The 24,624-nt window shown below is 46.1% G+C and overlaps 2 protein-coding genes across 5 annotated transcripts in view; both read right to left on the reverse strand.

The window, feature by feature from the left end:
- The window catches only part of LOC102444405 (uncharacterized), a 166,575-nt gene that overhangs the window by 87,109 nt on the left and 54,842 nt on the right, over positions 1-24,624 (reverse strand). The gene's annotated exons all lie outside the window — the stretch shown is intronic.
- On the reverse strand, positions 1,400-22,783 carry LOC142819087 (T-cell antigen CD7). Its single transcript, XM_075903551.2, has 4 exons — positions 22,662-22,783; positions 16,281-16,619; positions 5,890-5,999; positions 1,400-4,815 (listed from the first exon to the last, which is right to left on the reverse strand). The coding sequence occupies exons 1-4, from the start codon at positions 22,732-22,734 to the stop codon at positions 4,699-4,701; spliced, it is 639 nt and encodes a 212-aa protein (XP_075759666.2). The 5' UTR covers positions 22,735-22,783; the 3' UTR covers positions 1,400-4,698.

Raw genomic sequence — 24,624 nt, forward strand, 5'->3', positions numbered from 1 at the left:
ATATGCAAATTGCGCTCTCATTTGCATATCTTCTTCCAATTGTTTTTTGTGGAAGAGGTTTTGCTGCTAAAAAGCCCCGTGTAGACGGGGCCATTTGTCAGAAAAAAAACAAACCCTTTTTTGCAAGATCCCTTATTCCTCCAAAATCGAGGTTTACAGGATCTTGTGAAAAAGGGGTTTTCCCTCTTCCACACAAAACCCGCAGTGTAGACATAGCTGAGGCTGCAGGTGAGATTTTGTTCTCACGTGCAGATACTTTCGGCTTACTTGGGGCACCGGTGACCTTTCAGGACCACCTCCTGAGTACTCCCGTGGAGTATGGCTCTGCCTATTTGGACAAAGTCGTTGTGTGCAGCAAAGAATGGGACATGCACCCACTCCAGGTAGCGGCCATCCTCCGGACTCCCTGTAGGCTGGGCTCACGGCCAGCACAAGGAAATGCCGGGTTGGGTGGCAAGAGATGACCTACTTAGGGTATATCCTTGGCCAAGGGCAGATCCGTCACCTGTTTGGAAAGGTCCAGGTGCTACAAGAGAGGCCTGCACTGACAACCAAGCATCAAGTACAACAATTTCTTGGGCCACTGGGATATTATCATCACTTTGTGCCCCAGTTTGCAACCATCACAGCCCCCTCACCACGGTCCTCAAGAAGGATACTCCCTGACAGGTCTGCGGTCAGTCGAGTATGAGGAAGCCTGATGAGCACTTTTAAGGAGTCCTGTCTCAGGAACCGGTGCTCATTAGCCCCAACTTCCACCAGGGCTTCCTACTACAGATGGATGCATTAGAGGCCAGTCTTGGAGCGATACTTTCACAAGAGGTTGACAGTGGAGGGTGAGGGGGAAGGGGGAACATCTTAGTCAGAAGCTATTTCCCCAGGGCTACGTCTAGATTGCATCCCTTTTTCGTAAAAGGGATGCAAATTAGACGTATCGCAATTGCTAATGAAGCGGGGATTTAAATCTCCCCTGCTTCATTAGCATAAAAATGGCTGCCGTTTTTTTCGGCACGGAGCTTTGTCGGAAAAAAGCGCCAGTCTAGACGCGGATCTTTCGGAAAATAAAGCCTTTCCCAAAAGATCCGCGTCTAGACTGGCACTTTTTTCCGGCAAAACTCCGTTGTAAAAAAATGCGGCAGCCATTTTTATGCGAATGAAGCGGGGAAGATTTAAATCCCCGCTTCATTAGCAATTGCGATACGTCTAATTTGCATCCCTTTTCCGAAAAAGGGATGCAATCTAGACGTAGCCCAGAAGTATTCAGTAACAGAGAAGGAGGCCCTCTCTGCTAAGTGAGTTATTGAGGCCCTTTGTTACTATTTGTTGGAAACCCCCTTGGTCCTGGTCACAGACTGTGCCTCCCCCTCTCTCCCCTCCCCCCCCGCCCCGTAATGCTTGCACAGAGCTAAGGATACCAACACTCATCTCACCTGCTAGTTCTTAACCCTCCAGGTACATGCCTTCTCAGTCTGTCACTGGGCCGGAAGAGCACATGTGAATGTGGACTTTTTCTCCTGCCTGGGGAAGGGAGCAGAAACCAGCCCCAGAGATTGTGGCCAGGACTTGAGAGGGAGCAGTGTGGTGAGGCCTTATTAGAAAATCCTGGGAGGTGGACGGGCAGAAGCCTCCTAGCATCTAAAAGCCACTCCCCCGACCTTGCGGAGAGACCACTGAACCCGGTTCCAAATGGTTACTTGGGACAGCTAATGAAAAACAGGCTCGGGGTGCAGGTCACAGGTTCAGAATGAGGGAGCCAGAGAGGAAACTGGGCAGAGAATCCCATACAGCGGCCACTGCTCCTCGAAGCTGCCTAGGGAGCCAGTGGGCACCACCCAGAGGAACCCTGCCCTCCAGCCTGATCTCACGTATCCGGGCAAATGGGACCCACAGTCACAGAGCACCCCCTTGGCCTCCTCCTCCTGCTGTTGTAAATGGTGGTCTTAGCCCAAGCCAGGAGGAGGCGGATGTGGAGGTCCTGTGTCTTTGTGGGGCCCTGGCTGAGGTGTGCATGAAGAGGTGCAGCAAAAAGTGCAGCCAGAACTTCAGCAGAAGGCTCTTAGAGGAGCCAAAATAGGGGCTGCAACCTGGTGCATTTGAGATAAGCATGCGCCAGGTTCTCCCTCTCACTGGAAAAGGGGCAGGAGTCAGGAATGGGGGTGACTCACGTGAGCTGTGAGCCTGGGCGTGTACCTGGCACAGTGTTCCCAGCAGGCCATGGGATCAGAGTGGACTAGCCCACTGGGGTTCCTCACCTACACAGGTGGCCAACAGTCTCGCCATTTGATATCAGGGTAGGACTGAAGTAATGGAGCGCGGGTGTCTACAGCTGGTTTCTGGGTGCGGTTCAGAAACAGAATGGCTGCACATCACACCACCAGTTGGGACTGCAAAGGGGAGGAGGCGGGGAGAGCTCATGGAACAGGGGCCCAATAAAAAGGGCTTGCAGTGAGGGAGGGCAAGGCCTACCCACTTGCAGGAGTTGCTGCAAGAAAATGAGAGAGGTGCTGTGACAAAGCATCCTCACCTCCTGGAGTATGCACAGGAGGATGTGAAGGGTGGAGAACCCCATTCGTTGACTAAGTGCTCAGGGATCCCTTCTGTCATATCCAGGAGGTCTCCAACACTCGTGGTTTCTGCCAGAACCAACCTCTGGCACACTGAGGGTGACTCTGCCACCTGCACACATAAGGGCAGGTTGTGTAGCAGGCGCGTTGCAAGGAGGTCCTCTCCCTTGGTGGCCACAAAGGACCTGGTTGCTGAAGAGTTTCCAGGTCTGGAGGAGGTCCTGGCAGAACTCTGGCAGCTCAGAGAGGTCTCATGGAAGATGCCTTGGATGGAGCTGTCAGTTGTATTGGAGCCCACAAGATGGTGGAGGAAGGTATGTGCCAACATGCTCCACGCTGGACTACCTGCACTGTACAGGAGCCTCTGTAGGGCCTAGAGGAGGAAGGTGTGGACCTGGCTGTGGAGACAAACCAGGCCCTGGCCTCTGTCCTCCACGGGAAGACTCAGAACCCCTGCAGAGACCCAGTTTCTGTCTTCACTATCTCTGGATATGTCTACACTACAGCGCTAACTCGAACTAACTTAGTTCGAATTAGTTAATTAGAAATAAGCTAATTCGAATTAGCGCAGCTAGACTTAAAAACTAGTTCGAATTAGCGTTTTGCTAATTCGAACTAGCATGTCCACATAGAGTGGACCCTGAACAGAGGTTAAGGATGGCCGGAAGCAGTGCCGGCAGGGCATCAGATTAGGACTTAGAGCGTGGAGCTGCTGTCTCAGGCTAGCTGAGGGCTGTGCTTAAAGGGACCCGACCCCCACCCCGGACAGACAGTTCTCAGGGGTTCCCCGCTTGCAAAGCAGTCCTGGCTTGGAGTGCCCTGAGTGCCCACATGCCTGGGATGAGTTAGTTGGGTCGGTCCTGCTTTGGGCAGGGGATGGAACTTGATGACCCCCGAGGTCTCTTCCAGCCCTGGGATCCTATGAGTGCTCCAGCCACTGGGCCATGGGATAATCTGGTGTGGGACTTGCACACTCTCTCCTGTTGAAGCTGTTCTATTGTGGATAGAATCATCGGCTTGGAATCATTGGTGCTCAGCGTTCTAACCCGCAGTCTACAACAGTCATTTACTCTGCCAAGGCCTAACGATTTGTTCAGAGTGTAACAGGTTTTACAGGAGAAATGGAGGGAGCCCCACTTCAGCGTATCCCAAAAGCCAGGAGGGTGAGCACCAATGTTCCCTCTCATTTTTTTCTATCCATGTGTGAAATAAATTTTGTTATATGCACAGAGGTGTGTGCTGATGTGCACCACCAATAGAAACAGATGCTGCTGGTGCTCTGCTAATCATCAGGGCAGCCTTTGAATCTCTCCTGAGTAGCCACCTAAGTGCACAGCTTCAAGGGATCATTGTTGAGCACTCACACCAGAGATTTCTCATTCATCTCCTTTTTTCCTCTAGAGTAAGGCGGGGGGCTTAACCTTGGGTCTAACATTCCAGCTGAGTGCACTAAGCACTGTTCTTAGAATGTAGGCACCACCATCGCCTCGTTCCTCCAGCCACATTTTCAATTGGACACACTTCAGTGGACTCAGGCTGAGCATGCCGATTGGACCAGGCCTTGTAAACAACAGAGGTGAAGAGGCACCCATCTTCCCCCAGATCATGGACTGCTCAGGGGCTTAGACATCAAGAAGGAGGCAAGCGTGCCCTCGCTCAGACACAGAAACTTAGGAGCCCAGGGACCTTTTACTGCAAAAAAACCGGATTAGGTGGAAGCTGAGGGGAGGTTTACTGGATCTCAATATGGCAGCTAAACTGTCACTTAAAGATGCAGCGGTGAGGTGCCTAAGTCCCATTGAGAATCTGAGCCTGATTGCCTCTCTGCGCTCCCAACACAACTTCTTACTTGCTCCGCTGGAGTGTGAGAATCACTACGGTATGGAGCAAGGGCAGGTATTGCAGCAAGAGGACTTTACACCTCAGCAGCTAACACCATCATACCTAGCACTTGCTTGCACATACAGGGATCTCTCTATCGCTGCCTCCAACACCAAAAGTGGTCTTCACAATTGAGTACATTAAGCAGAAATATTGCAGAAGGCAGGGTTTTACTTTTCACTACAGGGAACAAAGGTTAGCACATGGAAAAGGAGCTGCTGATGTCCACACTGCCTCAGCTGAAAAGTGCTTGCTAATACTTATAAGTAGTACAGTGTGTGCCCACGGTGCTGAAGCTACGGCTGAAGGACATGTCTTCATACACCATATTTGCTTGATTTTTCTTTCCTTTCTGGCAGTGTTTCTTGATCTGCAACAAAACAAAGAACAATCAACCCCTCCGAGCCAGCAGGAGCCATTCAGGTCTAAGGCTGGACTAGACCCCCTGACAAGGAGCTCTGTTCAGCTCAATGTTCAGGGAGTTACAAGCGGAACTAAAAAAAATGGCCCATCTCAGAGCCCAGAGGGGCTACCTAGCATGACAGGCAGAAAGGGCCGGGTTAATCCCTCACATCCTTACAGGCTGTTCCACCAGCAGCTCTTTAGAACAGAGTGCTGAAAGTATCAAAGGCTCCAACAGTTCCAGACAAACTGTGTCATTGCTCTTGTGATTATGGTGAGAGGAGACACGGCTCCCTTAGAAGAGACTTGATTCTACCCTCTCCAGCATCATTTTGCTGCAGTGCCGGTTAAACACACTAAAGGGGACCCCGCGCGAGGCTTTCCTTCAGTTCTGTCCTACGACCGGCAAGGACTTTTGTAAATAACCAAGGGGGATCTGGGAGATGAGTGTGTGTGTCACACATAGCCCCTGTCCTAGGAGGCTTTTCTGCACCAGCCATCTCAGGCAGCTTTCCTGTGAGGGTAGGGCAGGGACGGATGCCTGTGGCACCCTCTGACCCTGGGCTTTTTGTCACCTTGTGGTGGGCCTGATGTCCCCCACAAGAAGGGGTCTTCCCTCTTGTCCACCCCAGCAGCGCACGGGGGGAGATTCCATTCTTCAGCGATAAGGGCAAGTGCGGGATGGTGGGACTGGAATGCAGGTACCATATCAAGGTTCATTGGCAAAGCTGGGGGCATGGCTTCCATCTCGCTAAGACATCAGTATTGCTATATTGTAATGGAGCCTGAAAAGGAACCTGGAGCAATATAAACATGACAGACTGTACGTCGCTGAAGGAATCACTGCAGCTTTGAAGTGTAGTCATGATATGAAGGGACATCTGCACTCAATAGGATTGGAGCAGTGGGAAGGGGGAAAAAGGGAAAATCGAAGATTCACTTGGTCACAGAGGTTTGTCCCATGCATGATTTAAGATCCGCAACATTTTAACTTTGCCTGCAGTTCAGAAAACACAGGGCTGTGGCTGAGTGAAATACTTACATCGACGTGAGACAGAATGAGGAATCCCAGCACAGAAACCAAGAGCAAAGTCAGGAAGGAAAGGGCATACGGCACCCAGGAAGCCACGTGGCACTCTGCCTGCTCCATGTCTGTGGGTAATTAACCAGAGAAGAGGCAGAATTACAATCTCATGTAAGAACATTACGTTGCTCAGCAGAGGGTCCACAGGCCAGCAAACAGGAATCCCATCAGTGTCACCAGCCACCATGCCTCATTTCCATTGGTGCATCCCCAGTGTCACACCGCACTGCATCATGGGAAGTGTAAGATGGATTGAAAACTGGCTAGATTGTCGGGCCCAACAGGTAGTGATCAGTGGCTCAATGTGTGGTTGGCGGTCGGTTTCAAGTGCAGTGCCCCAAGGATCAGTTCTAGGGCTGGTTTTGTTCAACGTCTTTATTAAAGACCTGGATGAGGGGATGGATTGCACCCTCTGCAAGTTCACAGATAACACTAAGCTAGGGGGCATGGCAGATATGTTGGCGGAAGGGAGAGGGTCCAGCAGAGGGCAACAAAAATGATGAGGGGGCTGCAGCACATGACTAACGAGGAGAGGCTGAGGGATTTGAGCTTATTTAGTCTACAGAAGAGAAGACTAAGGGGGGATTTAATAGCAGCCTTCAACTAGCTGAAGGGAGGTTCCAAAGAGGATGGAGAGAGGCTGTTCTCAGTGGTGACAGAGGCAGAACGAGGGGCAATGGTCTCAGGCTGAAGCGCTGGAGATCTAAGTGGGATATTAGGAAAAAAACATAGCGACATTACTGTACATTGGGCTCCATGTCCCTCGGGCTGCCGCCGCCCGGCTTGGGTATGCAGCTCCTGGGAGCGAAGGGGTTAAAGCCCCCTTCCAATCCTACAGGCTCTGCCTCCTGCTCCAGGAAGGGGCTCGGCTGGGGCTGCTGTGCAGATCGGGGTACTGCAGCTAGTCACATGCTGCTCCTACCTTAATGGGGCGCCAGGGCCTGGGCTAAGCTGCAGCTGCTCCCCATAAGTGGGGAGCCCCTTACCTAGTGTTTTGCTGTGCCCAGCCAGGGGCTGGAACCAACTCTAGGCAGCCCTGGGCTCTGCATGCCCCAGCCCCAGAGCCGCAGCCTGCAGGTGAGGGGCGAGCCCTGGGCAAAGGACTGGGCTGGGCAGGGAAATGACTTTGCCCCCTCGCCCCTCCTCACCCCAGCACTGCTCCCAGAGGCCTGCAAGTCCCAGCACTGCCGCCCTGCCAGTGTGTGCGCTGGGGGCACAGGGATGTGGGGGAGGAGGGGATGAAGGGGGATGTCCTGTACACTTGAGGCTACCAAGAGGGATTAATGGATCTGCTAAAATGTAGGTAGGACTCTTATTTCAAAGGTACCAATGGCACGCAGATCTGCAAATAGAAGTGCAGACGTTAGATCTTGGCACCCCACTTCTGAACGGTTGCTGAGCCCTGGTATAAAGCCATGAGGGCGACTCTCCCACCTGATAGAACAGCGCTTCACTTTCCCTTAAAACTACAATTGAAGTGAATGTCTGGCTGCGAGGATGGTGTCGCCAGGAGGGCTTTTGCTTCCTCGACCATGGGATGCTATTCCAGGAAGGACTGCTAAGCAGGAATGGTGTTCACCTCTCAAGGAGGGGGAAGACCCTATTTGGACACAGACTGGCTAACCTAGTGAGGAGGGCTGTAAACTAGGTTCAATGGGGACAGGTGAGCAAAGTCCACAGGTAAGTGGAGAACATGGAGACCTGGGAGATGGGAGGGAGCATGGGCTACAATGGCAGAAAGAAAGAAGGGTCAGGGCAAAACTGGGAGGCCAGGTCAAATTAGTATCTTAGATGCCTATACACAAATGCGAGAAGTATGGGTAATAAGCAGGAAGAACTGGAAGTGCTAATAAATAAGTACAATTATGACATTGTTGGCATCACAGAAACTTAGTGGGATAATACACAGGATTGGAATGTTTGTATAGAACGGTATAGTTTGCTCAGGAAAGATAAACAGGGAAAAAAGGGTGGAGGTGTTGACTTATATATTTAAAATAAACACACTTGGAGTGAGGTAGAGATGGACATAGGAGACGGAAGTGTTGAGACTCTCTGGGTTAGGCTAAAAGGGGTTAAAAACAAGGGTGATTTCATGTTAGGAGTCTACTACAGGCCACCTATGCAGGTAGAAGAAGTAGATGAGGCTTTTTTTAAACAACTAACAATATCATCCAAAGCCCAAGATTTGGTGGTGATGGGGAACTTTAACTATCCAGATATATGTTGGGAAAATAACACAGCGGGGCACAGACTATCCAATAAGTTCTTGGACTGCATTGGAGACAACTTTTTATTTCAGAAGGTTGAAAAAGCTACTAGAGGGGAAGCTGTTCTAGATTTGATCCTAACAAATAGAATCATAGAATCATAGGACTGGAAGGGACCTCGAGAGATCATTGAGTCCAGCCCCCCGCCCTCAAGGCAGGACCAAGCTCTGTCTACACCATCCCTGACAGATGTCTATCTAACCTGTTCTTAAATATCTCCAGAGAGGGAGATTCCACCACCTCCCTTGGCAATTTATTCCAATATTTGACCACCCTGACAGATAGGAATTTTTTCCTAATGTCCAATCTAAACCTCCCCTGCTGCACTTTAAGCCCATTACTCCTTGTCCTGTCCTCAGAAACCAAGAGGAACAAATTTTCTCCTTCCTCCTTGTGACACCCTTTTAGATATTTGAAAACCGCTATCATATCCCCCCTTAATCTTCTTTTTTCCAAACTAAACAAGCCCAGTACATGAAGCCTGGATTCATAGGTCATGTTCTCTAAACCTTTAATCATTCTTGTCGCTCTTCTCTGTACCCTTTCCAATTTCTCCACATCTTTCTTGAAATGTGGCGCCCAGAACTGGACACAGTACTCCAGCTGAGGCCTAACTAGTGCAGAATAGAGCGGCAGAATGACTTCACGAGTTTTGCTTACAACACACCTGCTGATACAACCTAGAATCATATTTGCTTTTTTTGCAACAGCATCACACTGTTGACTCATATTCAACTTGTGGTCCACTATGACCCCTAGATCCCTTTCCACCATGCTCCTTCCTAGACAGTCGCTTCCCATCTTGTATGTATGGAACTGATTGTTCCTTCCTAAGTGGAGCACTTTGCATTTCTCTTTATTAAACCTCATCCTGTTTACCTCTGACCATTTCTCTAACTTGCTAAGGTCATTTTGAATTATGTCCCTATCCTCCAAAGAAATTGCAACCCCACCCAGTTTGGTATCATCTGCAAACTTAATAAGCGTACTCTCTATCCCAATATCTACATCATTGATGAAGATATTGAACAGTACGGGTCCCAAAACAGACCCTTGCGGAACTCCACTTGTTATCCCTTTCCAGCAGGATTTAGCACCATTAACAACAACTCTCTGACTACGGTTATCCAGCCAATTATGCACCCACCTTATCGTGGCCCTATCTAAGTTATATTTGCCTAGTTTATCAATAAGAATATCATGCGAGACCGTATCAAATTCCTTACTAAAGTCTAGGTATATGACAACCACCGCTTCTCCCTTATCCACAAGGCTCGTTATCCTATCAATAGGGAGGAACTGGTTGAGAATTTGAAAGTGGAAGGCAGCTTGGGTGAAAGTGATCATGAAATCATAGAGTTCACAATTCTAAGGAAGGGTAGAAAGGAGAACAGCAGAATAGAGACAATTGATTTCGAGAAGGTGCATTTTGGTAAGCTCAGAGAACTGATAGGTAAGGTGCCATGGGAATCAAGACTGAGGGGAAAAACAACTGAGGAGAGTTGGCAGTTTTCAAAGGGACATTGTTAAGGGCCCAAAAGCAAGCTATTCCACTGCATTGGAAAGATAGAAAATATGGCAAAAGACCGCCTTCGCTTAACCACAAAATCTTACATGATCTAAAAATAAAAAAGGAGTCATATAAAAAATGGAAAGTAGGACAAATTACAAAGGATGAATATAGGTAAACAACACAGAAATGCAGGGGCAATATTAGAAAGGCAAGGGCGCAAAATGAGCTCAAACTAGCTATGGAAATAAAGGGAAACAAGAAGACTTTTTATAAATACATTAGAAGCAAGAGGAAGAACAAGGACAGGGTAGGTCCACCGGTCAGTGAGGAGGGAGAAACAGTAACAGGAAACTTGGAAATGGCAGAGATGCTTAATGAGTTCTTTGTTTCAGTCTTCCCTGAGAAGTCTGAAGGAATGCCTAACATAGTGAATGCTAGTGGGAAGGGGGAAGGTTTAGAAGATAAAATAAAAAAAGAACAAGTTAAAAATCACCTAGAAAAGTTAGATGCCTGCAAGTCACCAGGGCCTGATTAAATGCATCCTAGAATACTCAAGGAGCTCATAGAGGAGGTATATGAGGGTATGTCTACACTACCCTCCTAGTTCGAACTAGGAGGGTAATGTAGGCATACCGCACTTGCAAATGAAGCCCGGGATTTGAATTTCCCAGGCTTCATTTGCATAAGCGGGGAGCCGCCATTTTTAAATCCCCGCTGCTTCGAACCCCGTGCAGCGCGGCTACACGGGGTTCGAACTAGGTAGTTCGGACTAGGTTCCTATTCCGAACTACCGTTACTCCTCGTGAAATGAGGTGTACCGGTAGTGCGGAATAGGCACCCTAGTCCGAACTACCTAGTTCGAGCCCCGTGTAGCCGCACTGCACGGGGTTCGAAGCAGCGGGGATTTAAAAATGGCGTCTCCCCGCTTATGCAAATGAAGCCCGGGAAATTCAAATCCCGGGCTTCATTTGCAAGTGCGGTATGCCTACATTACCCTGCTAGTTCGAACTAGCGGGGTAGTGTAGACATACCCTGAGAGTTTAGCTATCATCTTTGGAAAATCATGGAAGATAGGAGAGATTCCAGAAGACTGGAAAAGGGCAAATATAGTGCCCATCTATAAAAAGGGAAATAAGAACAATCTAAGAAACTACAGACGAATTAGTTTAACTTCTGTGCCAGGGAAGATAATGGAGCAAGTAATTAAGGAAATCATCTGCAAACACTTGGAAGGTGGTAAGGTGATAGGGACCAGCCAGCATGGATTTGTAAAGAACAAATCATGTCAAACCAATCTGATAGCTTTCTTTGAGAGGATAACGATAGGAGAAGTGGTGGATGTGGTATACCTAGACTTTAGTAAGGCATTTGATACGGTCTTGCATGATATTCTTATCAATAAACTAGGCAAATACAACTAAGATGGGGCTACTATAAGGTAGGTGCATAACTGGCTGGATAACCGTACTCAGAGAGTAGTTATTAATGGTTCACAATCCTGCTGGAAGGGCAGAACAAGTGGGGTTCCGTAGGGGTCTGTTTTGGGACTGGCTCTGTTCAATATCTTCATCAACGATTTAGATATTGACAAAGAAAATACGCTTACTAATTTTGCGGATGATACCAACTGGGACGGGTTGCGACTGCTCTGGACGATAGACTCATAATTCAAAATGATCTGGACAAATTGGAGAAATAGTCTGAGGTAAACAGGATGAAGTTTAATAAAGACAAATGCAAAGTGCTCCACTTAGGAAGGAACAATCAGTTTCACACATACAGAATGGGAAGCATCTGTCTAGGAAGGAGCATGGTGAAAAGGGATCTAGGGGTTATAGTAGACCACAAGCTGAATATGTCAGCAGTGAGATGCTGTTGCAAAAAAAGCAAACATGATTCTGGGGTGCATTAACAGGTGTGTTGTGAGCAAGACACGAGAAGTCATTCTTCCACTCTACTCTGTGCTGGTTGGCCTCAGTTGGAGTATTATGTTCAGTTCTGGGCACCGCATTTCAAGAAAGATGTGGAGAAATTGGAGAGGGTCCAGAGAAGACCAACAAGAATGATTAAAGGTCTAGAGAACCTATGAAGGAAGGCTAAAAGAATTGGGTTTGTTTAGTTTAAAAAAGAGAAGATTGAGGGGGGACAGGATAGCAATTTTCAGGTATCTAAAAGGTGTCATGAGGAGGGAGAAAACTTGTTCATCTTGGCCTCTGAAAATAGAACAAGAAGCAATGGGCTTAAACTGCAGCAAGGGAGGTTTAGGTTGGACATTAGGAAAAAGTTCCTAACTGTCAGGGTAGTTAAACACTGGAATAAATTGCCCAGGAAGGTTGTGGAATCCCCATCTCTGGAGATATTTAAGAGCAGGTTAGATAAATGTCTATCAGGGATGGTCCAGAAAGTATTTGGTCCTGCCATGGGGGCAAGGGATTGGACTCGATGACCTCTCAAGGTCCCTTCCAGTCCTAGTATTCTATGTTTCTATAGGCTCAAACTCCCCTGCTCCTTACATGGAGGAGGTGGTTATTGAGACCTGATACTTACTCGTGACACAATTACCTGCTGCTGTGATTTGTCCAGCTCTAGTAGCAGCATCATTACTGACACACGGTACCATTATACCTGACAAATGATGATATTGGAGTTTTGTGCAAGAGGCAAAGTCACAGTATTGGAATCTGAGTCCTTGATACAAAACCTTAAAGGGACAGATTCCTTATTAATGCTTTAGATATGCTGTGTTATATAACCTCACCTAATGGAGGAGCCTCTGAAGCTCTTCTGAGGCTATGTCTACACTAAAGCGTTTTTGCGGAAAAATGGCAATTTTTTGCAAAAACTCATGGAGCATCTACACCTCAAACACATTCTGTGCAAAAAAATCAAAGGAGCAGATGGGTTTTTCTTGTGTAGGTATTCTTTCTACGAGCTATTGCACAGAAACCTGTGTGTGGACGGGGAACAGGGTGTTTTGCGCAAAAAGAGGCCATCGAAAATGCGTGGCCATTCTGTAAATAGCAATCAGAGTTTCCTTTCGAGAGAGCGTCCATGCAGTCTGGATGCCCTCTTGCACGAAAACACATCACTTTTTCGACGAGCTTTTGCACTGCGGACATGCTCTTGCGCAAGAAGTTTTTGTGGAAGATCTCTTCTGAAAAAAGGTTCTTGGGCAGGAAGCCTGACGTGTAGACACAGACTGAGGTATCCTGAGTAGACAGAGCTCCATGTTACCGAGTGTGTGGTTGTTTTGAAGGACTACAGGGTCTGTGGCAACCTCTGGGACCAGACTGTGTAGAGGGTTTTGGCCTCCACTATGAGGGCCGGGTCTGGGCTGAGGAGACACTGTATCGGAGCCCTTTTGTTCTTGCTGAGGTTGAAGACATGTGAGCATGGTTAAGATTACTCTGCAGCTGACAGCTCGTTAGTGCCAAGTTCTCCCTTATGGGCCCCTTCCCCACAGCTAGACACGGGGAGTGGAAGCAGGAGATGGTCAGTTGTGCAGCAGGTCTGAAGTTGGCTTGCAGACAATTGAGGAAAGAGCCACTTACCCCTGGGCTATTGCTCTCTCGTGTAATAGACGGGTCTGCCAGCTAGGACTGTGCAGCCTAAGCCAGTCACAACACAAATGTGCCAAATGCCGTGATTCTCCTCGACTGCTTTTGCTGCACATACAATGTGCTGGCCTGAACTCCTGCTCCCTCAGCGCCTGTTCAAGAGCGAGCCCAGGACTACAAGCTTCAGGCAGAATGCTCACTGCGGGTTCATCTACACTGCACCGTTATTCCGAGGTAACTGGTGTTATTGCGAAATTACAATGCGACCGTTTACACAGCCATTCCGTTATTTCAAAATAATTTTAAAATAACGGATGGCTTATTCCGAAATCTGTAATAAACCTCATTCTGTGAGGAATAACACCTGTTATAGCTCCACTGCTGCTATTTCAAAATAGCCCCTCCCCAGGTCCATTCTAAGTTATTGCTCCCCAGGGTCTCCTGGGGCTCTAAATTGAGGTAGCGCATCCACATTAGGGAAGCCTGCCTTGGACTAATTTGGAGGCTTCCCTGCAGTGTAGACATGCTATTTTGAAATAAGATATTTTGGAATAACTCTTCAGGAATAGCTCATTTCAAAATAAGCATGCAGCACAGATGTAGCCTGGGGGCTGGGGTGGATCATGTTTTCCTCTCCTCCCCTCTTCATGAAGGTATAACACTGTGGAGCTATAAAACTATGAAGTCTTTGTTTTTTGTATGTTGCTGTTAATGTATCCCGACACGTAGCAAGAGAGGCAAACATGGTAGGAGTCCGGACTGGCTTACAGGGGAAATCCTTGGTGAACTTAAGCACAAAAAGGAAGCTTACAAAGAGTGGAAACTTGGACAAATGACCAGAGAGGAGTCTAAAGGTATAGCTCGAGAATGCCAGGGGGTTATCAGGAAGGCGAAAGTGCAAATGGAATTGCGACTGGCTTAGGATGTGAAGGATAACAAGAAAGGTTTCTACAGGCATGTTGACAAGAATAAGGTGATCAGAGAGGGTGTGTGGCCCCTAATGGATGAAGGAGGTAACCTAGTGACAGATGATGTGGGGAAAGCTGAAGGCTCAATGCTTTCTTTGCCTCTGTATTCACGGACAAGGTCGGCTCCTGGACTTCTGCGCCAAGTGATGCAAGATGGGATGAAGATGGACAGCCCGTAATGGGTAAAGAACAGGTTAGGAACTATTTAGAAAAGCGAAACGTACATAAATCCATGGGTCCGGACTTAGTGCAACCGAGGGTACTGAGGGAGTTGGCAAATGTCATTGTGGAGCCTTTGGCTATTATCTTTGAAAAGTCGTGGAGATCAGGAGAAATCCTGGATGACTGGAAAAAGGCAAATGGGAAGAAGGATGATCCAGGGAGCTATAGGCCGGTCAGTCTTACCTCGGTTCCTGGAAAAATCATGGAAGGGATCCTTAAGGAATCCATTTTCAGTCACTTAGAAAAAAAGGAAATTGATCAGGAATAGTCAGCATGGATTCACAAAGGGCAAGTCGTGCCTGACCAATCTGATTAGCTTCTATGATGAGGTAACTGGCTCAGTGGACATGGGGAAGTCAGTGGATGTTATATACCTTGACTTTAGCAAGGCTTTTGATATGGTCTCCCACAATATTCTTGCCAGCAAGTTAAGGGATTGTGGCGTGCATAAATGGACGGTAAGATGGATAGAAAGATGGCTAGAAGGCTGGGCCCAGCGGGTAGTGATCAATGGCTCGATGTCAGGATGGCGGTCGGTTTCTAGCAGAGTGGTCCAAGGTTCGGTTCTAGGACCGGTTTTGTCAATATCTTTATTAATGATCTGGATGAGGGGATGGATTGCACCCTCAGCAAGTTTGCGGATGACACTAAGCTGGGGGGAGAGGTAGATATGCTTAAGGGCAGAGATAGGGTACAGAATGACTTAGACAAATTGGAGGATTGGGCCACAAGAAATCTGATGAGGTTCAACAAGGACAAGTGTAGAGTCCTGCACTTGGGACGGAAGAATCCTAAGCATAGTTACAAGCTGGGGACCAACCGGTTAAGTAGTAGTTCTACAGAAAAGGACCTGGGGGTTACAGTGGATTAGAAGCTGGATATGAGTCAACAGTGTGCCCTTGTAGCCAAGAAGGCTAATGGCATATTAGGTTGCATTAAGCGGAGCATTGTCAGCAGATCCAGAGATGTCATCATTCCCCTTTATTCGGCTTTGGTGAGGCCGCATCTGGAGTATTGTGTCCAGTTCTGGGCCCCCCACTACAAAAAGGATGTGGACGCATTGGAGAGGGTCCAGCGGAGGGCAACCAAAATGATTAGGGGGCTGGAGCATATGACTTATGAGGAGAGGCTGAGGGACTTGGGTCTGTTTAGTCTGCAGAAGCGAAGAGTGAGGGGGGATTTGATAGCAGCCTTCAACTTCCTGAAGGGAAGAGGCTGGAGAAAGGCTGTTCTCAGTAGTGACAGATGGCAGAACAAGGAACAATGGTCTCAAGTTGTGGTGGGAGAGGTCCAGGTTGGATATTAGGAAAAACTATTTCACTAGGAGGGTAATGAAACACTGGAATGGGTTACCTAGGGAAGTAGTGGAGTCTCCATCCCTAGAGGTGTTTAAGTCTCGGCTTGACAAAGCCCTGGCCGGGTTGATTTAGTTGGAATTGGTCCTGCCTAGAGCAGGGGGCTTGACTTGATGACCTTCTGAGGTCTCTTCCAGTTCTATGATTCTATCTAAGGAAACTTCCCAATGCAGAAAGAACAACCATTTCACTTTCAGACTTGCTGCAGCTGTTACAGATGACACACCCTCTGGATTCTGATGTTTGTTCTTTCTTGTTGCCTTCAAATTGGAAAATTATGGTTTTCATATTGGAATAAAACATATAACTTACAACATCACTTCTCTTCATAAACCCATCTGCTAATATACTGAAAAACATAACCGTTCAGTTGATGTTCTTCCACTTCCTCAGCCCTTTCATCTGAAAACAATACTCATTGGTTTTGCACTAAACCCCCCCTAAAATAGAAGAATGTTAGGTACCTTTCACCACCAGCATGGTGCCTTTGCCCAACACAGTGCGGGGATCACCGTTTACTAGCACACTTCCCTGACAGACGTACAAATCCGTGTCATTTTTCTGCAGCCCATGCAGCGTTATCCTCACTCCTGTTGAAAGTACAGCGCTCTCGATGCGAGTTTTGTAGCGTAAGTTTGCGGTATGGTTTTCACTGTTATTTGTGACGTATACCACGTCCATGGCCTTCACAAGTACTCTTCTCAAATACATCCCTGCTAGCTTCCCATTATTGGTAATGGAGCAAGTGATGTTGACGGATTCTCCTTCATAAACCATGAGAATAGTTGGTTCCTGTGTAACATCTGCATGAAGAGAGGAGGAAAGGAAAACATTCATTACCGGGTGGCTGACTGGAAATGGTTTGAGGCAGAGAGAGGGTGGCCTCACACTAGCAAGCTCTTCCTCTTACGTGACACCTCTTCTAATCCAGAGCCATACACTTCGGCTATGTCTACACTTGCAGCTTCTTGCGTGAGAAATATGCAAATGAGGCTAAGCGTGGACTATTGACAAGCCTCATTTGCATACCTAATGAACTGTCATTTTTGCAGAAGAGGCTGTTGTGCCAAAAGGAGCTGCCTACACTGCCCGATCTTGCACAAGAAAATCCCTCTTGTACAATGCCGTTATTCCTGAAAATAATCGGCTTAGCGGCATTGAGCAAGAGGGTTTTTCTAGTGCAAGAAGGGGCAGTGTAGACAACTCCTTCTGGCGCAAGAGCCTCCTCTGGAAAATGGCGGCTCATTAGGTATGCAAATGAGGCTCAGCGATATTCCATGCTTAGCCTCATTTGCATATTTATCATGCAAGAGTGTAGACATAGCCTTTGTATAACAGAGTGTGCTGGCCATTCAAGGGAAGGCAGCACCCTGAACACAGTTCCAACCCAATGCCAAGGGAATTCTGGGACCTGTAGTTCAAGCACAGTTAGATATGTAGGCTGAGGGCAAGGCTTGATGGGAGGTGAAGCAGGATATAAAAGGCCAAGCCACTTTCTTAGTTTATAAAGAGACCTGGTGGGGACAGAGAGTGTTTGGTAGTCTGGCCACTGGGAGATGCGATAGGGAACAGCAGAAATAGTTTGGCTTCTCCAAGCAAGTCCTGAGGAGGAGCAATAGCTCTCTGGAACCTGTAGAGCCTAGGGATGAGACAACGTGAGAGGAAGAGGGTTGTCTGCACACCCCATTGATTGGGCTGAGGGGCTTCCCAGGGAGGAAGCTGTAGTCTGAAAAGGGCAAAGGATTATCTACAGGCCCCAGAGGAGGGCTGTGGTAGCCTGAGGAGGTGTGGGTGGATGGGGTCTGCTGTTGGGATATATTTTGTATAGTGATAAGCCAAGGACTGAGAGGGGAAGCTTTAGTTTGGAATTTGAAGCATTCCTTAGCTGGGATTTCTCACTCTGGGTCATTTGGAATCTGAATCCAAATGCATGAATGTGTAGCCTTACCTTGGAGCCTTCCTTCCCCCAAGTTGCCTGAGTTTTCCCCGAAAATGCTGCTCAATCCACTCACAATACTCCCCCTCTCCTACACACACACATTCAGCATGCTCAGGTTCCCAAGTTTCCATCCTTACATTTTCCTTCTGTCTCCCATCCAGCATCTTTGGCACTTGCTCACTGACCTGCTTCCCCTCCTGTGTTGCTGGGATCTGTCACTGAGCAAGGTGAGGGGGCATGGATTTAAAATCTCTTTGGTGCAGAGGTCCCACTACTCCATGCAATGGACTGAAGTTACAGCAGCTACAGTGGAGGCGCTATGATAGCTGCGTTGGCCCTGTTTGGCATGTAGATTTCAATATCAAGCATTCAGGCTATATGCTTAGATATGCATTGTGATGGATAGGAGGAGTGCTGGCCAGCACTCGGTGACTCAAGCGTTAAACTCAGGTAGCCAGGTGGTATGGGCAAAAAGCCAGGAATTCCAATGGGAAAGACTGTTGAAATTTAATCTGAATATAGATACCTGGCTGCTGTTCCTTTGTGCAAGTTCTAAGTTAGGATCTGGGGGAAGCAAGATGGAGAAATCAAATGGAATAAACAAGAAATATTGATAGAAATGTAGCCGTGTTAGTCTGGTGTAGCTGAAACAAAATACAGGACTATGTAGAACTTTAAAGACTAACAAGATGGTTTATTAGGTGATGAGCTTTCGTGGGCCAGACCCACTTCCTCAGATCAAATAGTGGAAGAAAATAGTCACAACCATGTATACCAAAGGATACAATTAAAAAAAACCTTAATTGTATCCTTTGGTATATATGGTTGTGACTATTTTCTTCCACTATTTGATCTGAGGAAGTGGGTCTGGCCCACGAAAGCTCATCACCTAATAAACCATCTTGTTAGTCTTTAAAGTGCTACATAGTCCTGTATTTTGTTTCAAGAAATATTGGGCATGCAAATGGAATAGGCCTTGAAGTACAGATCAGTATCGATCGTGAGTAGAGAGAGGAATGTATGTTTAGTTGCGATCAGGGTATTTTTCTTTGTTTGGGTTTGGTTAAACTTCTCTGTTTGAAATCCATTTGCTCCCTTCCCTCCACTCACTATACCTAAGATGTGCCAGAGATACCATTTTTTTCTCTGTGTTTTAATCTATTCTTTTCTTAGTTGCTCTATAACACCTAGCATCCAAGTATGCTTTTAAAAGTATCTCTTTTTCTTCTATCAATAAAATCACCATTTTTAAGGTAATGATTTGATTCTTGTGTCCTGAAAAGTTACAGGAGGTCTCTGTGTGTGTGCCTGCCTAGGCTGAGAGGTCAGTTATCAGGGACAGTTTATTTTCTGGGTGGGTGTTTTGTTTGTTTGCTTCTTTTTTCAAGCTCTCTTATGGCAAAAGAACTTGGAGTACCCCTTAGGAAGAAGTTCAAGTGTTTCTTCCTGGTTTTCAGGATTTTAGTTAATTCACTTGATGGTAGCAGCCTATCTTCCAGGGGCAGTGAATCTGTTACTTTGGGGAGTTTTTGTAAGCAGGGCCTTAAAGAGGCAATTCATTTAAGGTTTTTTGTTGGCCCCCACGTCCTTCACTCGGGGTGTGTCTAGACTACAGGGTTTTTTTTGAAAAAAATGGCCTTTTTTTGAAAAAATGTCCCTTTTGTCTAGATTGCTGCTGCATTCTTGTGAAAGTAAATTGAAAGAATACGGCAGTTTTTTCGACCATGGAAAACCTCGTTTTAAGAAGAATAACGCCTTTTTTCAAAAGTGCTCTTTTGAAAAAAGACACTATGTAATGTAAAATGTGCTTTTTTGAAAGAGAGCATCCAGAGTGCCTGGGTGCTCTCTTTTGAAAAAGCGGCTTGCTTTTTCAAAAGTACTGGTTGCAGTCTAGATGCGCTTTATCAAAAGAGGCTTTTTCAAAAGCATCTTTTGAAAAAGCCTCTTTCGAAAGAGACTTGAAGTCTAGACGTAGCCTCAGAGTGCCACAGTGGGGAACAACCCACTGAGTGCTGGCCAGCACCCCTTCTAACCATCACATATGGCATTGACTTTCACACCATAATAAGAAAAGATACAAAAGAAAATCACAGGAACTGTGTACTAAAAGGGGGCATCAGATCGATCATGTGTAGACTATAAACAAACACTATGTGATTCACTATGTCTGGACAGTGCTAAGTACATGGATATTATTTGGTAAACTACATTTATTATTGATTCCTAGATGTTTAAATCCAGGAAGGAAAATTATAATATTCTAATTTGGATATCCTGCATAACACCAGCTTAGATTTTCACTCAAAGGTATCTGCTTCAAGACCATATCTTGTGACTGAGCTAAAGCGTATTTTTTATAAAGATACCAATAAGCTGTAGCACATCATTCCCCACCCCCTTCTCGTCCAAAAAGAAAAAAGATTAAAGAAAGAAAATCAAATTAACAAACAAGCCAGCAAAATTGTGATCTCCTGTTATCCAGGCTCCCTGCAGGCTATGTTGGGTAAAAGTGAGACTACATATGAGTTTACCGTCTCAAAGGAGCTGCACTTTTGTGGGTTCTTTTCAGATATGCTGCAGGCATTGCTACTGGGGGAATTGTAAGTCACTCTGTGTGTGCATAATTAAGGAGCCACTCATATTTTTAATATTTCCACAGAAATTAGCTTCTGCCAAAAGCTGATGCCGACCAGCGGACATTATGGTGATAGAACAGAGCAGTTGCTCCCTACCAGCTAGGAAAGAGAAAGAGCCTGCAGTGCCTTCTTCACAGCTCCTGTCAGGACAGGTCAGGAAGGAGGGCCTAGGGGGAGACAGGCAGCGTGGGGACCTGGGGCTGTTGGGGAGATGTCACAGTCTGGGCTCATAAAGAGTTAGTGGAGGGAGGACAAACTGGGGCAGGAGCTGAATGGGAGTGGAGAATTAGGACCCAGAGGTAGGGGATGCAGGGCCACAGAGGGGAGAGAAGAGGATGGCTGGGTAGGACACTGTGGTGTTTTGGATGCTGCTTGTAATTATTAGAATTGGGAGCACTGGCTGTTGGGAATCTGGAAGCACAGGAAACAGGAAGGAGGGGGGAGGAGATGGGCCAGGCCTGAGTGAGAGCTACAGAGGGGAGCAGCAGCAGCTTTGTAAAGAGGTTTCACCTTTGTTAAATAAAGGCCTGTTGAAGTTTGTTACTGCCGTGTTTGCATGTCACAACAGACACAGAGGCACATGGGGACAGCAGAGGGAGTCGAGGGACAAATGTGGACCAGGGGTGCGAGTACACCCCTGGTGGTGCAGGGATACGCAGGGACAGAGGGAGATATGCCTGACTGAATGGGAGAGCCAGAGTCTGCATGGGAAGCTCCCTAGCAAATGGTCCTCACCCCCCCCCCCCAAAAAAAACCTGTCAATACTTTTCCCCCCATACCCACTACTCTCCCAGTTCACATCCAGGTTCCTTCCCAGAATTACCCCCGAAACCCCCAAGCCTCCGCACTGCTTCTGAGGGGTGCAGCAAATACATTTCTGTATTGTACTTTAAATGAATGATCACTCACGGTTCTGTCGTAATATGCCTCATAAGCAATCTGTTTGTCAAAACGTTTCCTTGATCATTATTGTTGTCTGTATTGTTACAAACCTACTTGATGACAACTATTTTTAAATATATTACCAAAATAATTGAAACTGGTGTGATTATATTGTATTATTTTGACAAACATGCAGATTATTTTGTGTTACTTTGACAAATATGCAGAATTTTGCAGAGTTTTAAAATATATTGCATAGAATTTTAAATATTTTCATGCAGAATTGCCTTGGGAATATAAGCACGAACAAATCAGATCTAGTGATGCATTGGCATGAGGTAAATATCTACCAAAAGCAGGAACTTCTGAGACTTAATGATCCTAATTATAATTAAGGAATTGTCTCTCATTAGTTTTTAAAATAAATAATATCAAGTTTGGGTTTTAATCCTCTGAAGTTGCCCAAACTTCTTATTTCAAGCATATTTCCAGTGTGCTGTGTGGTTACAATAGCATAGTCCATGTCACTAACCATGGAATATTTCTCAAATCATTATGCAATGTGAGCCAAATTCTAATCAGACCATCACCAGTGGAAATCTATATTCTGCATTTGTGGATGACTTTACTCAGTGCAGACCAATGGTCTCATTTTTTCCATAACACACAAGTTTTTCAAAGGGGGGAAAGCAAACACAAGCAAAGTAACTGGGACAGACAAAATGATTGTCAGTGTGAGAGGTGCTATAACCTTCTTATACAATAGCCACTTGCTTGGATTGATCTGAAAATTCATTCTTTGGAGTCAGACTTCATCTTGCAGCACCCATCCTATCATGTATTTCCTCTTTATGCATAGACAGAGGTACTGAAGGTGAAGAAAAGCAACTGAATTCCTCTGTATTCCCTCATCTGTATTAAAAACCATTTCCAGTGGTACAAATCCTACTGTAACAAATAGTCTGAAGAGTGAAAGACAGTCCGAGAAATCTTTGTTTTTCTCCTTACAGTTGCTGACTGAAACGTATCATCCAAAGTGTATTTTCTTTCAAATGGAAAATACTGTGACACCCACAGCAGTCAGAGTCAGCACACTTAGCTGAAACAGGCTAGGAAACAACAAATTCAGTCTTAGAAAAATTTCAGAAACCTTCTAAAACTTTCCTTTGCTTTTAAACCAACCTACCTCTCCCCATCAAGGCAGATAATACCATCTATCAATACCTGGCGAGTACAATTGCAGGTAATAGCAACATTGTAATGTCCTACTCCAAGCACATTTGCCCAGATTAGAAGGACACCTCAAACCAAATTTAGATTTATCAGACTGAACCATTGGGGCTGCAATGTTACAAAACAAAGTTAAAGCATGAATCTTCTCTACATACCATTCTGGCCTAGGACACCCCAGAAAAGCAGGGAAAGCAGAAATGCAGCAGAAACTCCAGATGTCCAGGGCATTTTTGCGCTCTTTGGAGCTAGATTTCTATGCCACTGTGTAAAATCCCCCCTACTGTAAAGTGAAAAAGGACAACGTAGACGCAGAATTTGGTGAGGTGTGTCTGCTGTGAAGCTGAACCAGTGAGAGGTGGCTGTTAACCACATCACTAACATCAGAAACCCACCACTGCATGAAGTAGTATTGAAAAAATGCTGCATGAGCGAAGACACCCCAAGCCAGGAGTGCTTGGAGTCTGCTTTGTGCCATTTCAGGGCCATCTTCCACCTTGCTGTAATAGGTGAGGCTCCATTGACTTCACTGACATCAGCCAGGGCTGAATCTGGTTGAAGTTATTCCCCCATTGCCTAATGTGCAAGGCCAGACAGTTCATTCTCACTTCTGCCCATTTGTGAGAGTCTATTGCTGTACATGCAGGAATGCTGGGGTCTGGCAAGGGAAGTGTCTGACCACGAAAAGGGAAACAAAATCCAATTTCTATTGAATCAGCCTTTCATTAGCAAAACCTGCACTCATCTGAGGCAGAGCTGCTGCTAGGCAATGCCCAAAGCCTGCTCCTGTCTGACGGCCCCTGCGCCATTACGGAGTTTGAAAGTTTTGGGTCAAGAAAGCATTCAGCTGGAGCCAAAAGAAACAACTCCACTGTTGGGAGCAGCTTCCAGATGACCTTGGTATCCTCTTGGATTGAGGCTGCCTCTCTAGTGGGTAGGCTGGGACACACCAGTAATTAGCAAGAAACACGCAAGAGTCATGGAGTATTTGATTATTAGAAATATATATATACTTAGTTTTGTAATTACCAGGTAAACCACATAGTGAACTGCCAGCTCGGAGAGAAGAGTGGACATCTGGCTAGGCTAATAGGTCGTGCTGGGGAGAATCGGTCATGGCAGATGGAGAGAACAGTGACACAGGGCAAAGGTAGACAGCAATTCTGGGTGCCAAATTTAGGCTGCTAGGAGAGAGATTCAATTCCAGGATTTCCATAGTAGCATTCTCTGCAGTGCTTCCAGTTCCATGTGCAGAACCAGATAGACAGACTTAACTCCATGGTCTCAGTCCATGGTCGAGATAATGGATTAAGGAGGAAGATTTTTACTTTATTAGAGACCGGGAAACATTTTAGGTAAGAAGTAGCCAATGGGCTCCACAAAACTAAAATGGAACCAGATTGCTGGCATATAAAATGTAAAAGGTTGTTGAGGATTTTTTTTTTAACTAAGGAATTGGGAGAAAGTCAACAAGTTCCAAACAGAATGTAGAGTATGGATGGAGACATGTCTTAGGGGTGAATTTATAAAAGGGCAGACTCTATATCCTCATGTCAAGAATAAGAAACACTTAAATAAATTACAGGTAAGAGCTAGCTACTGAGAAACTGTCACACATAAAAAAGTAAAAAAATTACTACTTAAATATACCAGATGAAGGCAAGCAACTAAATACTGAAAAGTTAGATGTCTGCAAGTCACCAGTGCCTGATGAAATGCATCCTAGAATACTCAAGGAGCTGATAGAGGAGGTATCTGAAAGTTTAGCAATCATCTTTGAAAAATCATGGAAGACAGGAGAGATTCCAGAAGACTGGAAAAGGGCAAATATAGTGCCCATCTATAAAAAGGGAAATAGGAACAACCCAGGAAACTACAGCTAGTCAGTTTAACTTCTGTACCAGGAAAGATAATGGAGCAAGTAATTAAGAAATTAATCTGCAAACACCTGGAAGATAATAAAGTGATAGGTAACAGCCAGCATGGATTTGTAAAGAACAAATCATGTCAAGCCAATCTGATGGCTTTATTTGATAGGATAACAAGTCTTGTGGATAAGAGAGAAGCGGTAGATGTGGTATAATTAGACTTTAGTAAGGCATTTGATATGGTCTTGGATGA

The sequence above is a fragment of the Pelodiscus sinensis genome, chromosome 20 (genome assembly GCF_052426305.1).
Source record: "Pelodiscus sinensis isolate ZL-2025 chromosome 20, ASM5242630v1, whole genome shotgun sequence".
NCBI lineage: Eukaryota > Metazoa > Chordata > Testudines > Trionychidae > Pelodiscus > Pelodiscus sinensis.

What these genes read in the sequence shown, in the direction of transcription:
- LOC142819087 (XM_075903551.2), bottom strand. Translation starts at nt 22,734, where the DNA reads ATGCCCTGGACATCTGGAGTTTCTGCTGCATTTCTGCTTTCCCTGCTT. An exon ending in CACCATGCTGGTGGTGAAAG is followed by an intron (nt 6,000 to 16,280) that starts GTACCTAACATT and finishes AATTACCCACAG; the next exon opens with ACATGGAGCAGGCAGAGTGC. An exon ending in TCATTCTGTCTCACGTCGAT is followed by an intron (nt 4,816 to 5,889) that starts GTAAGTATTTCA and finishes GTTTTGTTGCAG; the next exon opens with ATCAAGAAACACTGCCAGAA.